A 15744-nucleotide genomic window follows, 5' to 3' on the forward strand; every position below is an offset into this window, starting at 1 on the left:
TCCACCCGGTGGCAAGGATAACTCCCTCTCAACCTTAACTCCCTCTCTACTTTATACCTCTACATCTCTGAGCCTCCTCCTTAAGTCCCTCCCTCCCTTCCCATCTAATACTCTCTCCTCAAGCTCATTCCAGTCCCGTCCCGTTCTCACCAGAAATGCCTGCTTCCCCCTTTCCGTGCGTCTCCACTTTCTATGTATTTTCCACTGATGATCTTTTCGCCCTCTATACTCTCCTCTGCTCAACCTATCACCCAGCGTTCCCCAGCCCCCCTCTCCTTCAATTACCTTATACAGTCTCACCAAGCGCTCAATCTTTCTCCTCTTTTGCAGGCTTTCCCACCCTAGCTTCTTCATCATTACAGTTGGCCTGTGTGTCTCCCCTTCTCTTCGCCTCCACATTCCAGTCACCCACCTCGCTGCTCTGCGTTGCACTTTTATTTCCTTTCCTAGATACGGGTCCCAGATTGCTCCTGCATATTCTATCACTGGTCTCACCAGCGTGGAATATGCTTTTTCTTTCACTTGTTCCCCTGTCCCCTTTAGAGTTCTGGCCACTAGCCCAAGCCCCTTCCTTCCCTTGCTTATCACCCGCTGTACCTGTTTCCCCCAACCCAGGTTGCTCTGTAGGGTAACTCCCAGGTACTGTATTTGTAATTCTCTGCTACCTCAAACTCGTGCCCCTTCCAGAAATACACTCTCTTCTCCACTTTCCTCCTCCTCGTGAATCTGACTAACTTCGATTTTTTCACATTTATGTCCATACTATTTACCCTTGACCAATCCTCCAACTTCCGCAAATCCTGTCTCAGGTGTGACACAGCCCCTATGTTTTCGTAAATTACACAGTCGTCCGCAAATAGTCTTAGGCAGCTCTTTATGCCCTCCCCTATATCATTTAGCATGATGAGGAACAGAAGGGGCCCCAAGACGCTCCCCTGTGGTACCCCTGACGTCACTCTTCCCTCTTCAGAACATTCCTGTCCCACCTTCACCCGTTGCTTTTTGTCCCTAAGAAAATCTCCAATCCAACTCACTACCCTGCTGTCCTCTATCAATTTACCCACCTTTACCATCACCCTCTGGTGTGGCACCCTATCGAAAGCCTTCTCAAAGACTATAAATATCGCATCCACCTGCTTTTCCTCATCCACCGCCCCTACCAAGTCCTCCAGCAGCCCCGCCAGCTGGGTTTCACATGAGAAATTTTTTCTAAACCCATGCTGTCTCTCCTCTAACCAGCCCCGCTCTTCAATTTTTCCCATTACATACCCCACTAATATCTTCTCCATGATCTTTCCTGCACACGAAGTCAAACTAACCGGCCTATAGTTAGCTGGTTTTGCCTTATCCCCACCTCCCTTAAAGATAGGCACCACCACTGCCTCCTTCCATTAAAAACCCTATAAAAGAGTAAAGATGTTTGGTTAATTTCAGTTAGCTACATTATAATGGTAATTCATAACCAAATTTTCAAAAAATATATCTCAGGAATTTTTATATGCTCAGTTACCCTTAGCATACGGTACAACCTCTAAGATATTCTAAACATGTCAAAGATCATACTTAAGATGTGATTACAACTTACAATTACAGCAAAACCCCTTATTTGCACTTTTCATGGGGACAAAGTAAAAAAGTGTAAAAAGCGGGAAAGTGTAAATAAAGGGAAAAGCATAAAAAGGAGTACAGTTTACCTTATTTAGAATTTTTTTCCTTTTGTTTAATAGCACATACTACAATGCAGGTACAAACACACTAACAACAAATTTTACTTTAGTATTTAATCAATTATTAATTTACCACATTTGACAAAAATAAAAAAAGAATGAAAGCCAAAATGTTTTTCTGATTACTTCCTAAAAAATAAATTTGAAATTTTCTTCTGCTTGCTTTTTTGGCTGTTCAAGGAGATTATTTGCCTCTCCAAATTATAAATACAGTTGCAACCGGCAGGGTTTATAACAAATACGGGCTACATACACATTGCTCACAGTAAAAAATTTTTTAAGAAAAGGCCGCAAATTGATGAATATTTACCGTCAATAGCGCGCCAAACGCGGAGAAAGGTCATTGTACTCGGTCAGCTGCTGTAACGACGCGGCGGCGCATGCGCACTCTATGCTCCGCCCAGACTCATGACGCCATCAGCCGCCAACCAATAGATGCGAGCTTAGCGGAAAAAAATATAAGCTCCACCTCCCGTGTACCAATTTTATCCAGTTCTAATACCAGTTTATTGGTATACGCACCAGTTTTCTCGCTGCCGTGACATGTTCAAGTTTACGTTTATCATGATGTCTTGATACCAATAATTAATTATTTACGATCCCCAGAAATAAATGGTTAGTTTAAAAAATATGGCGTCAACTGTACAATACTTCCCAAATTATAAAAGACGTATAAAACAGTTACCAAGACACCGCTCATTTTATCTTGTGAAGTTTATGTCTCGTACCAGTATTTCGGCTAAGTTGTGACATAAATACAGTATCAGAACTTACAAGCAGCCATGTTTGTACATTCATGAGTTTACGTTTTTCCCTCGTGCATTTTAGATTGTCTCCTGCTATAATTACTCGTACTTTTACACGCCTAGGCTTAAATTATTACATGTTTAGAAATAAAAGCAACTTTTCATGTTATAAAATATGTATATTTTGCTATTTAAAATGTTCATTGCCTACTAGCTCCACGGTATTTTCTGGTTGTTTATGGTTGTTCGTGACGTAAATAGCGGGATTGATTCGATTTTTGAGACGTAATTCGCGGGAAAGTATTGTATTGGACTATATGGGAACCAAACGGGACCTGAAGAATATAGTGCAAATAACGGGAAAACGTAAATAACGGTAACGTAAATAAGGGGTTTCGCTGTATATTGCCTTAGTACATCTGTGATAATTATGAGTACAATGTATACACAACTAACTAATTAATTAGAACACTAACTTTAAATCCCAAGATTAATGTGCACTTCTATGCCAATACATATAAATCATGGAAAATTAAATTAGTAATATTTAAACATATATGCTTTGAAACACAAACCACACAATGGGGGAAAGAAACACAAATTCCAAATAGGAGTTATCAATGAAAACAAAATGTATCTGTGTTTTACGACACACTTCCTGACAAGTTACTGGTACCTCTTATGTACAAAAAACCAACAATTACCTATAAATATTCACATGTATTAAAAAAGTAATGTAATGGAGAATAATCACAAAAATCATAAAATGAAAAAAAAATTTTTCATGAATTATTTTATGGTAAAGAGAATCATTGGAATTGATTATTAATTGTCTATACTGCACTCTAAATGTTTACTGCTTATAAGACAATAATGGAACAAACACTGTTGGTGCAGTAGCAGATAAAGTGCAACAATCACTTGACATAAATGCAGAATCTACATAGATACATAATAAGGTACTATGAAGATGCTCAACTAATTGATGTAACTGTGCTTTGCAGTGTTCAAAATTTGAAAGACGAAGTGTATCTCATTAGAATCTAACAATGATACAGTACAGTAACAGAAAATATGTAGTAGTAACTAGAGAAAGACGAAGTGTATCTCATTAGAATCTAACAACGATACAGTACAGTAACAGAAAATATGTAGTAGTAACTAGAGAAAGACGAAGTGTATCTCATTAGAATCTAACAACGATACAGTACAGTAACAGAAAATATGTAGTAGTAACTAGAGAAAAATTAACAGTACCACAATTGGCAATTTCTTTCATATGCATGTAAGCCAAGATTACATGCACATACACAGTTCCAGCCCTATTACTTGTGTAATACTTTATTGGCTTTCCTGTTTCTTCTCTTCTGAAGTAGTTGAAAATGTATGTCTCTGTTGTACCGTTTCACAGAATGGTATATCTTCATTCTTAGAAAGAGCTTCATAATAAATGATTTTGGAAAACTGGGGCAAGGATGGCAGAAGTCAACACACTGAAATGCTTGTAAAATAGTGTGTGCAATTCCATGTGTCTTATGTTTCTCAAACAACAGCTGGAACAATTCATCAAGTTTAACAATAAAACTAACAAAATCTTCACAAGGCATCATCAAACCTCCAAAATCTCCACGATTACTGTCATATGCTCTGAAATAACATAACAATTGTGAACTGTCAGTTAAACTGGCATTACCACTTGCATAATTTTCACATACTCCACAAGAATGTCGCATGAGAGCTTTAGACATAAGATAGCCACAAATGTAAACTAATGCATTCTGCTCTGGAACATTCAGATGACGGTAATCTTGATGATTAACACAACAAAGACTTGAATTTACAAGTTGAGATGAATTTGCATCAACAAGTACCTTTTTGGATAGATCTGCAACATTTACAATCCATTTATCAGAATCCCACATACAATTGCTGGTGGGCGAGCCCTGCAGTTCAACCTGTACAAGCAATTTCTTGAAAATACAAGAGAAAAGGTAGGGTGTAGGATTATCACAGTTTCCACCTTGTTGACGAACAGTGCTGAAGTAGTTTTCCAGTGCATCCTGATTCAATCTCCTGGTGAACAGAAACTGGACATTCTCCTGTGTTTTCATTTGTTCCCAAATACCAAGAATTGCACGAAGTGAAATCCTCCAGCCAGATAAACACTTGATAGTTTTGGTTACATCTTTGCCTAAACAATTCCTTACTACCAGATGGTCCAGGAAAACGAGGAACTCTGATATGAATTCCTTATGACCAGAGGTTTCTGTCAGAGCACATCTATATTTCTTTGGAGACTTCAAAGATGAACTGTTTACACAATCAAAGATAGTGTCAAACTTCTGCAACAGTTCAGCAGTGCCAGAGGCAGATGCAGGAAGTAAACCCATGGCAACACTTGTATTAATGGCTGCCACACACGTATAACTTAACACTTGAGCTGCTAATTTCACTCGCATTTTCGAAAAACCATTCAAATAAATGTGGTTGTCTGTGAGTTTACTTGCCAGTCTGTTGTAACGTGTCTTATCCTGCAAATACATTGTCTCTATGTCTTTCCAACATGCTACTTTACCATCAAAATGAAATGTGTGCTTCATAAGGTTGTTCATGGATGACTTTTGTAAATGTGATGTGTCAAAACAATAAAATATTTTCTGACAGTCCAGTTCAAAATATGGTTTTTCTGGTGTGACGGACAGTAATTTAGTCATTTCCAGAAAGTTGGACCCCATATCAGAAATCACTACCCTGACAATCAGACCAACTTCCTTCAACTTTTGGACCAACGAAAACAGAATTTCCTTTACTTTCTCAGCGGGGCATGAATCTGCAACAAAGTGATAGGTTAAGGGCTGTTTCCAATTTTGAAACAAACCCTTCGCCATGAAAACAAGTGCAGATGTAGCCAATTCTGGTTTGCCTACTGTACCAGTCCTAGCAAATCCTACAACTTCATCTTTAACAGGATTGTATTGAAGATGCCGCTTCAGTGCCATTTCATCTACACACACAACACAGTTCTTGTCCCTTGGACTCAGTTCACTTGCTTTTACCTTCAAAACACTTGTTACCCAATCTGTAGACCCTTCTCCAACAGAAACTTTTGATAGCAATTTTTGTAAAAGCCTTGGTGTTGGAAGTGGCAAATGATTTCGCAAATATTTGTATGTTTTTGGACTTAAAAAATGGACAGACAGTGCAAAACTCTTCAAAGATTCAGAATACCGGTATTTCTTTTGTGTTTTGAACAACTCCATGAATGTTTTCAATTTCTGTGGTAATGACTGGCAAGAACAAACAGATGACACGTTGGGGAGGTTCTTGTGAAGCTTCTTCTTCAAACGCACAGTCCTGCACCTCCATTTGCAAGCCAGTTTCTTCAATGCCGCCTTCCTTGGTGAATATATTGGCCTGCATGGTGTCTGTTTAGGTGAACTCACTGGCTGAGATGATGGCACTGGAGTAGCGGTCCCGGCTAAATGGGGATCACTTTGTTCCACAGCCATACCATCTGCAGACAACAATTCCAATGTTTCAAAAACAGCAAAATAACGCTGTATCATAAGGCAATCACAAATAAAAGCATGTAAGGTGGGCAGATAAAAAAATTGGAGAATTGGCAGCTCTACATTATCAGGTATTCCAAAATACATTACTGTGTCCGAGATACAGTGCCATATTCAATCAATGTTTCATATTCAGAATGGTGCGCACACTAGCACAAGTGACAGGAAATGGGAACGGACTCACCCACTGCCTTTGTTAAAGAATCATCATGTTATATGCATGGAGTGAACAGGGAAGCCATGGAAAACATAAATCAGGATGGCCTTACCACGAATAGAACCCTGAGTTCTCCTCAATGTGAGGTAGTCCAGGTTGTAAAATTCTACCCCTTCTAACCCCATAAATTTCCGAATTTCAACACAGATGAACGCAGTACTAACGTAACATATTGGAAAATTACATACCTGCCAACCTTGACAATCCAAAATCTGGAGGTTTTCCCAGGGCAGTATTCACTTACCCACCCCCCTCCACCCAACCCAGCATGTTTATTTGTCTAAAAATCATATATATGACCTGGCCATGATAGATTATTTTGAATATACATAACCAGAAACTTTACAGTTTTTAATTAATTTATAACATGGTTATTAATTTCTTGTAGAATTTGGTAGTCATTCTTTTATTTTCCTTAATGGCAATTTTTTTCTGCAAGTTCATTACCAGTTTATTTTTCTTAAAAGTGTGTGTCATTACTTTTTATTTTTACTAACATTCATAACATGTCACCCACAAGAGGAAAGGGATACTAGTAGCCTACCTCCAAATTTATGGTGTAACTTACTGCTGCTTATAAAATGTGTGTTGTGCTTTTTTATCTCAATTTTTCAGTGCAGTTTTCCAAAATCGTTATTTAAAAAAAGGCAATGAATTGTAATACTACGGTATTATCAGACTAACTGAAACTGTTTGTTATTGCTTTACGTTCGAGGTTAATACCGCTTCCCAATACTTTCGGCAGTGTTTTGTTTTGTTTCACGCATGGCGGCGCGCGCAGCTCGTGCTGCGTCGTCATGACAACTGCTAAAATAAATAATCGCGCGGCGTTTGGAACAGCTTTAACGAGCCTATGCTTGATTGATATTGACATTTCATTGGCCTAATTAAAAAGGACGCTAACGTGTCGCGGCCGTGATTGGCCCTTTTCAATTAACAATTTAATTTCGGCAAGAGAGAAGAAAAAGAGTGGAAAATGACGCCATTTAGTGTGTGTGGTAGTGTATTCCCTCTGGGAATATTTTATTCGTGGCGATGCTAATTTCGGCGTTATTGGTCTGGAAATTACGTCAAAATACTGGGCAATATTAATTGACGCCCTGTAATTGAATGCAGAAGAATCGCATTCAATTCACGTGAGTGACGAAGTATTTTACGAACGACCTTAATCATCCAGAGTTAAGGTATGGTCTGCATCATCGCTATATAATAAAATTGACGTAAATTTTACCGTCAACGTATGCGAACTGTAATTGTATAAACTTTGGATTATCATAAAATTAGTTGAACATTGACTTTCGGCGATTAACGGCAAATTTACTCACATTAGCACAAACTATATGTACACAAGTCCAGAAGTCTTTAGGTTAGGCGTTTCATGCTCGAGCAAGCCGGAGCAAAACCCCAAAACTTTTACTCAGTGAACAATTTCAGGAACTTTATTTATTTTGTATTATTTTATTCAAGAGTCAGGTTATCTACGACATCCCATAGACTTTATTTAATATTTGTTTGTTTGGTTATTATTTCCATGACTCGAGGTTTCTCATTATGGTTAAAACAATAAAATAAGTCTTATTGTGTTATTTTGTTGTTAATTCTTGATTACCTCTGGCGCCCTATTATTAATTCCTGGAATAATGTTCCGAGTAATTTAAAAATGGAAAATCTTAGTTTCATCAAGTACACATTTGTGTACAGAATTGTGTGCTGTTATGCATGAAATTCTTAAGCTAGATATAATATTTAAGACATTTCAGTAGGCCGATATAATATTTAAGACATTTCAGTAGGCCCTAGTACCTTTGAAAAAGCAACATGAATTCTCCCTTACATGTTAATAAGATTACCATACCTGCTGGTGTAGTAAGGCTGACAAGGATTCTGGCAGCTTCCAGCTCCTCTAAGGTCAGACTTGAAGCAGTGTTCTCACTCCCCATAGCCACACAGCTATCTTCAAATCTGCTGCATTTACCTGAAAGTTACAAAACATCATTGTTCATACTCTGCAGGAAAACATGGAAAATTTCATGACCAGCAGATAACCAAATTAGTACTTATTACAATGATACTTTAAAGTTGCAATATAGTGTAGTTCAGCAACTCATGTGCTAGGAAAAAAAAAGTGTGACACTGATCCATTGGGGTGTTGTTCATATTGTTGACACATTTCAAACAAAATTAAAGAAATATGAAACCTACACACAAAATTAGGTCAATGAAGTTCAAGCAGTTTGTGGGATGAAGGCAGTAAAAATTACTGTGTAAACCAAGGAAATGTACAAAATTAGAGCACAGGTTGTTAGTTTATAAACTAGCATTACCACACAAAGTGTATAGTATGTCACTGCCCTCCACATAATTAGAAAATTTGTCCATTTCATGTTGAAAACCTGTTCACGTGCAATACACATTACATTAACACACATTCTATTGACCAACTGTTAAGTACGCTGGTTAAAATTTGATGTCAAGATAAGAAAATTTGTGGGTAGATCAATGAAGTTCAGGCCAATTGAGTGCTAAAGCCTGTGAAACAGTATGGAATGCACTAAAATGCACAAAAGAAAAAAGATTATTTACACTGGCTTCCCCAAATTGTTAGAACACTATTTTCATCCCCACAATGGGTTTGATGTATTTGTTCTTTCCAGTATGCATGCTTGTATTCACTTGAGTAAATACAAAATGTGTTAACATGAGCAAGGCACAATGAAATATCACATGTAAATAAATCAAATTTATCCTAACCCCTTTTCAACAGAAGGTGGAGGAAAACACTGTAATATAAAAGTAAGTAAATGTAAACTACCTCACGAACTATTCATACACATCAGGAAGACATGTATCTTCTAGGATCAACACATGTAAGCACAACAGACTTAAACATAATAATATAATGAGACAACAGCTGATATTTGTTTTTATACTTCAATCACATCTTGACTAACAACACAGTTTAAAAAATCACCAATTTTGAGATTAGCCTATATGGACATATCCGGTTAACAAGACTCTAATGTTAACAATGGTATGTAGAACAAAGACACACATTCACCTATTGTAATATCATCCTAGATGTGCTGTAGGTAGGCCTAAAATGAACAATTGTAACAATCCAAACAAAATTATTAATAAATATGGGACAGTATCATAATTGGAACTCATGTGCATGGAAAGGGCTCTACATGTATCTCCTAACTGAAAAACTTGTGATAACACTCACTTGGAACCGAAGATATTTTACTGTCCACAGATACTCGCTTCTTTGGCAATTTTCTCTGGGACTGAATAAGTGGAGGTGGGTTTGGAACATCAAATTTTGTAGGGACAGCATGACTGTGAAGTCTGTTCTTCAGATCATTCAAAAACATACAGTCTTCAAAGTGATCACTGCATATTGTACAATTCTTATGCAGATACTCAGCAGGTTTGTTGATCAAATCTGCTCGTCTGCAAGCAATAACCCATTTCTTGCATCTGCAATGATAAAGAAATAACATAATTCTCAACTGTACAAACACAAACCTATTAAGACACACTATCTTCCAATATATTAACACATTGCTTGCATTTTTTTACATAACTGTAATAATTTTATTATAACTTTTGAACACTCGTATAGTACATTACAATAGATAGGCTACTGTTTTGAGCAAATATACTTGCTGTTTATTTATCATATGGAATATTAATACATTGTAGTGTAGGATAAAAGTTCCATATTGCGTATCCAAATTTATCCTTTGCTCTTGCTGGCATGATCCTGTACATTTAGATCTGTGGTACATGGTGCTTGCTGTTTTCATTTAGTACATCGAAAGACCCTGAACACGATCAATAGTTGTTGCAAGTTGAATACAAGATATAAATTCCTTTTTATTCTACTTAAGATCATAATTTTTTAATACCATGAATTTTTTATGCAGGATCTTTCTAAGTACTGAATTAAAACAGAAAGCATCCTGTACCATAAGAAATATTTACAGGATCACCATCAGAAGCGAGGGATACACTTGGATACGTGATACGGAACAATTACAATAGGGTAATGTCCCAATTGACATTTCAGTAGAGAGAGACTATTCCAGATTCTCTAAGACTTCAGCAAGTAATAGAACACAACACAATTTTCCCTAATATGTATTTGCGTATTAAGCTGTAGGCCTACCTGTACTGCCCGTATTATTTTATTTTGTGTACTTGTTAGTTTGCATTGTGTTAAGCTTAAACCTAGTCTCTGCCATGTCCTTTGGGGGTCTTTTGGCTTACACAATTACGGATGAACTCTATCTACCAATTGCGGATGCGTTACGAACTTTCCCACGTTATTCATCAGTATTAACAAATTTACAAATAGTGAACGCTAAAATAACTTACCTTGCTGAATCCAAAGGGAATGAGAAAAAACTTCTTTTCTTCGCTTGCCTCCTATTATTCGAGCAATTAAATGCTGAGCAGTACGTTGTCCCACAGGGCTTACGTTTTTCTTTTTCCATTCTTCGAAGAATCAAGTGAATGGAAATTCTTGCAGACAAATCTTAGTAATAAATCCGATCGCACAAAATCACCACAATATTATACAACATCTGCCGCTCATATACAGCGTACGACTACGTTGGAAACGCAGTTACAACATGGCGGCCGTCATAAGCAAACCAGGTGGAAGAGTTCGTGTTTGGCCGGTGTAGTTCGCTTCTGATACATTTATTTATTCTGTGGTTTTACTATAACAAATTATTAGGTTTACATTTTTCTTCCATTTGTTGACAAAGGAAAAAATAAGCACATACCTCAGCATAATAAATTATTTTAACGCTGTTTTATGGATGTTTTAGTTATATTCACCCCATTTTGCTTTTTAAATGTTAATTTCTCTTTGATTTTGTTGAAGCTCATTTCAGGCAACGTATCGTTGCGTGAGCCTCTGTTTATGAACAAAACCTTGGCCCTTTTTCACGTATATATGGTATACTCTCTCTGCCTACTGCTGCGACTTGAATTATACTGATGTGGAACAGTAATAATCTCATAATCTCCTGCCGTCATCCTGTTGCATCCGCATTTATCTGTTTTACTATAAAAAAAATGGACTGCAAGAAATAACTGAAATTCACTGATATTCGTGAATGATTCTGAAAATAATTAAATACACTAAATTACGAAGATACTCACAAGTGATTCACAAGTCAAAAACACCTGAAATCATATTTAACTTTCATTGAAAGTTAGGGATGGATCAATTTCACATTTAATCAATTCTGATTCGAGGATTTCCCTAGATTATAGGTTTGATTCTGATTCCAAATTTTACTTCCTTACAAAATGAAATCATGAAAATTCAAGGAGGAGGTAAAAACAAAGGTTTACGCATAGAGAGAATGTTGTATTTATGAAATTAAGTTATATTGAAGGGAGTTTACAAGGTTTCTCCTGCAGGTAAAAAAAAATAAATTTGTTAACATATTGTTACCGATAAATATGGGTTATTATGGTCGTGCACTTATCAAGTTATATACCATGTATTTTGAATATTATTATGTACGAAGCGAGTTGTGAGCTTACTGGCTGTGAAATATGGCATATTTGTCAACAATTATTGGTTTTATTGAGTGAAAATATTTTACATCTAAAATATTGACTTTTATTACTACGTACCATTCTAAATATGATATGATTCCGTATTTGGTACAATTTCTGACAGCTTAAGAATCAATAGTTCTGATTCTATGTAGAATCTGTGAAATCGAAGCACCCAAGAGTCGTCATTCCCATCCGTATCAAAAGTCATTTTCTATTGTTTAATAGTGTTTGGTAATATTTTTCAAATTTGTGTCACGATTATCTGGAGTATCTACTAAGCCAGTAGGTCTGTACAGACATTCAATATTGATTTATATTGGAAATCCCCTTTTAATTTTGTTTCTCCCTTATATTGTGATGTTGACTTCGGAGGTCATCTTACATTCTATGTCATTATAATTAAGGTTGTATTATGTTCATGGTCATGTTATGTCTGAGTTGCCTTATTTGATTATTTTATATTTTTTGGCAGCTTGTATTCTAGATAATGCTATAGAACTGAATGCAAATACTATAACCTATAACATAACATAATTTCTGACCCCTGCTATTGATAACATTTGAAATGAAAATGTTTTATGTTACTCATGTCCTCTTCATGTTTTATAGTTTATTTCTACTCATGTTTCTTCTATTATGCATAGGCATTTAAGATATTTTGTTTGTGCTTTAATATTAATTATTAATTTGTTTTAGGTTTTACAAAATATGATTTTTTTTATGTTAATTTTATTTTATTTTTATTTCTTCTTCGGACTTGATTAACTATAAATTCGACCCCAAGCGTCATCAGCAGCCCAGGGTGACTGTATCACCTAACTTAAAAGATTAAGTAAGGGACTTAATTTTTTTTGTAATGGAGCAACGAGCTACACTGAATGTGTAATAAATCGTCTGGATCTGTTGTGTAAGTTTTGATTTGCTTTTGTTTCGTGAGAAGTACTAATAAAACAAAAGACTGCTCTAAAAAACCTTTATTGTAAAGACAACTAAATACCACCTTTTTTCTTATGGGAATAATTAATCCTTAATGTTGGCAACAAAACAAACTTAAAAAAAAACTTTTCAGGTGATAAAAGTGTCTTGTTACTATTCTGGGTTGCTTAGCTGGGACAACCTGGAATGCAACAATACTTAGAGACCTGGAAAAATAACGAGATATTAATTTGCGAAAAAATTCTAAACACTACTACTTTTAATGAAAGTAAAATGTGATTTTGTTTGTTTTTGACTCGGGAATTACATTGCAAATGATTTTATTCACAAATTTTTATATATATTCACGAACGCCCACAAATTTGTAGTTTTTTTAAATTTATAAATAAGAAAGACATGAATGCACAATAACTATGGTATGTTAAACCATGTATATGGTACATTATGTCAAAAATTATGGTACACTACAAGCATTTAATGCTACAAATTATCTTACATTATGATTATACCTCAAATTATGGGGACATAATGGCCGAAGATTATTACCGTAGCGCTCCAGCGGCACTTGGAGGCAGAGATAACAAGCATTTAAAAAATAAAATAGTATATCACTTGATCACAGTTATTATAGTCGTTAAAATCAGTTAGATAGCAAGGAAACTTTTTAAAGGGGATCAAACTGAACGTCCGTCACGCATCACTGTTCTATTGCAGAAACCGCCTTCAAGCAGGAAGGAAAATAACCAAGGATCTTGGCGGCACGAGCTGATTCAACCCTCGAAACAAAAACTTCCTTTGTTATGTCCACTCACCCTTGCTGCCAAGTGTTCAAGGCCACTGCAAGGTCAGAGTTGAAAACTGACCTTTACTTTTCATTGTCTCTCTCATTCCTTTAGCACTGGCTAGTCGAGTTTCTACATCACTCCCACCCCCTTTTCTGATAGGATGTGTTTTCCTTCACATGCCCTTCTGTCCCTGCCCGGTCACGCCACCCTCAGCTCTTCCACCCCAGGCAGCTGTGTATTTCCCAGCCTCAGATTTCCAAGCCAAACAACCCAATGACAATAATTATTCCAGTGTTTGGTTGGGCTGGGGGGAAATGTTTCCTGCTTTGAGGTTGTGGGGGTGGGTTTGGCGAGACAAAGAATTATTTCACTATCTCATTGATATGAATGTCTACTTCCTTTTATTAAATATGTATTAAAATGAGCTTCTCTAAAAAAGTTTTTGTGTGATGTAGAATGTTAGTGGGATTGATCTATTTTTATTTAATTTATTACCATACATAAATTTGCATGGCCCTTTGTTTGGTGTGCTTGTCTTTTTCACTACAGAAGTTTCTTTTTACTTAAAGTTTTTCCCAATTTTACCCAAGAATTTTTGTTTGTGTCACCCAAGTATTTGTTATGACTTATCTAAATTTTTTTTTTGTGAAATAAAGATATGGTGTTATAAGTTGGTGCTCTGCGTATCAGGTGGTTAGCAACTGGGACAACAGGAAATCCTGGAAAAGTCAGGGGATTTTTCAGCAACAGGGAAAAGTCTTGAGAATTTTGTAGATATGTAGTTAAGAAATATTTTTAATGATGAAGTTACTGAAAATAATTAAGTAAAAGCAGAGATTTATTTTGATCAGTACCAGTTCCAGTTTCTTTCATCTTTCCAGCCCGTATCAAAAAGTGTTGACATAAAATTTCCCTCTTATTCAGCCATGGACATTAACTTCAGGGCTATTGAAAGTAGTGCGATAAAGAAAATTTATAGTTGTATGTTGCAATACTGAAGTTCCGTAAGCCTGGAGTTGTTGTTGGAAAAGCTAGTTTAGTGGGCTGGAAGCGTGGGAAAGTCGCAGGTGTGCAGCGAGTGGGTAGCGGAGAGCGGGGAGCGTGCGCGCAGGCTGAACGAGGGCAAGGGCCAGCAGCAGTTCGAGGCGCAGCTGAGGCAGCTCCTGCAGAGCATCACGGGGCTCATGTGCTACGACACGGACCACACGCTGGCCGTGCAGGGCGCCTGCCTTAAGTACCTGCCCTCCGTCATCCCCGACGTACTGCTCGTCTTCAACTGCACCCAGCTCAGGTACCGCCGTGCACTGAGTCAGCCTCTCATCACGTCGTTACCGGGGCCCCAGGGCGTGAAGGCGTATGCTAACAGCGTTAGCGCTTGGGGTGGGGGAAGGGGGTAAATCCCTCATGAATTGTTTTCACTGGTCACTAGGCCTGTGCCAGTTCTTCAAACAAATTATTTATTATTTGTATTCATGGCAGTTTCAAATACAGTGCAGTGCTGTTGATCCTAACCCAGCTAATCAAAAAATTTGGCAAATCCAAAACAAGTTTATAAATATTAAAAAAAAATTTTTTTTTTTTTGTTTTTTAAAAATAATTTTTGTCTTGGCCCAGTCATCAACATGTTTGTGATATCATGCTTGTAAAAATATTTTAAGCTTTGTTATGTGATAAATAAACACTTATAGAGATGAATTTTACTACATACTGATTGTGTTATGGCCATTATTCTGCTAATCTGAAATTATGGTAATTCAAAGAGATCTCTGCCCCAATTATTCAAAGAGTAAGTGAAGCTGTTTCATATCACCTCATGTGACAATTTTCATTTTTGTACAATATGTATATACAGTATGTCTACATCACAGTTTCAATTTATTATTGAACCCAATATAATTACCCTATGTGCAAAGGGAATACCAGAACTGCTGAGTTCATACAGGAATATATTCTGAAATATACGTAGCATTTTTTTATTAGTTAAAAACAAGGAAATCATACACTAAAAAATTTTCATCAAAAAAGAAAATTCTTAAAATATTAAAGCTTTGAGTACTTTTGTTATATTTGTGAAACTTTGACTAACCGTCATTCGTTTAGCCGTAAATTTTTGTCATGAGTAAATATAAATAGTTTAATTAAAATATCTCGGCAGTGAGTACTCAGCCGGCACCGGCATGT

At 36.6% G+C, this 15744-nt stretch overlaps 1 protein-coding gene across 7 annotated transcripts in view; it reads left to right on the forward strand.

Moving 5' to 3' along the window:
* LOC134536605 (dedicator of cytokinesis protein 1) overlaps nt 1–15744 on the forward strand; it is a 180756-nt gene that overhangs the window by 42961 nt on the left and 122051 nt on the right. For all 7 annotated transcript variants that reach the window (XM_063376383.1, XM_063376379.1, XM_063376381.1 and 4 more), the window contains exon 15: nt 14675–14854. In XM_063376383.1, the coding sequence (XP_063232453.1) occupies nt 14675–14854 (180 nt within the window). The remainder of the gene's footprint in view (nt 1–14674; nt 14855–15744) is intronic.

The sequence above is a fragment of the Bacillus rossius genome, chromosome 11 (assembly GCF_032445375.1).
Source record: "Bacillus rossius redtenbacheri isolate Brsri chromosome 11, Brsri_v3, whole genome shotgun sequence".
NCBI classification, from domain to species: Eukaryota; Metazoa; Arthropoda; class Insecta; order Phasmatodea; family Bacillidae; genus Bacillus; species Bacillus rossius.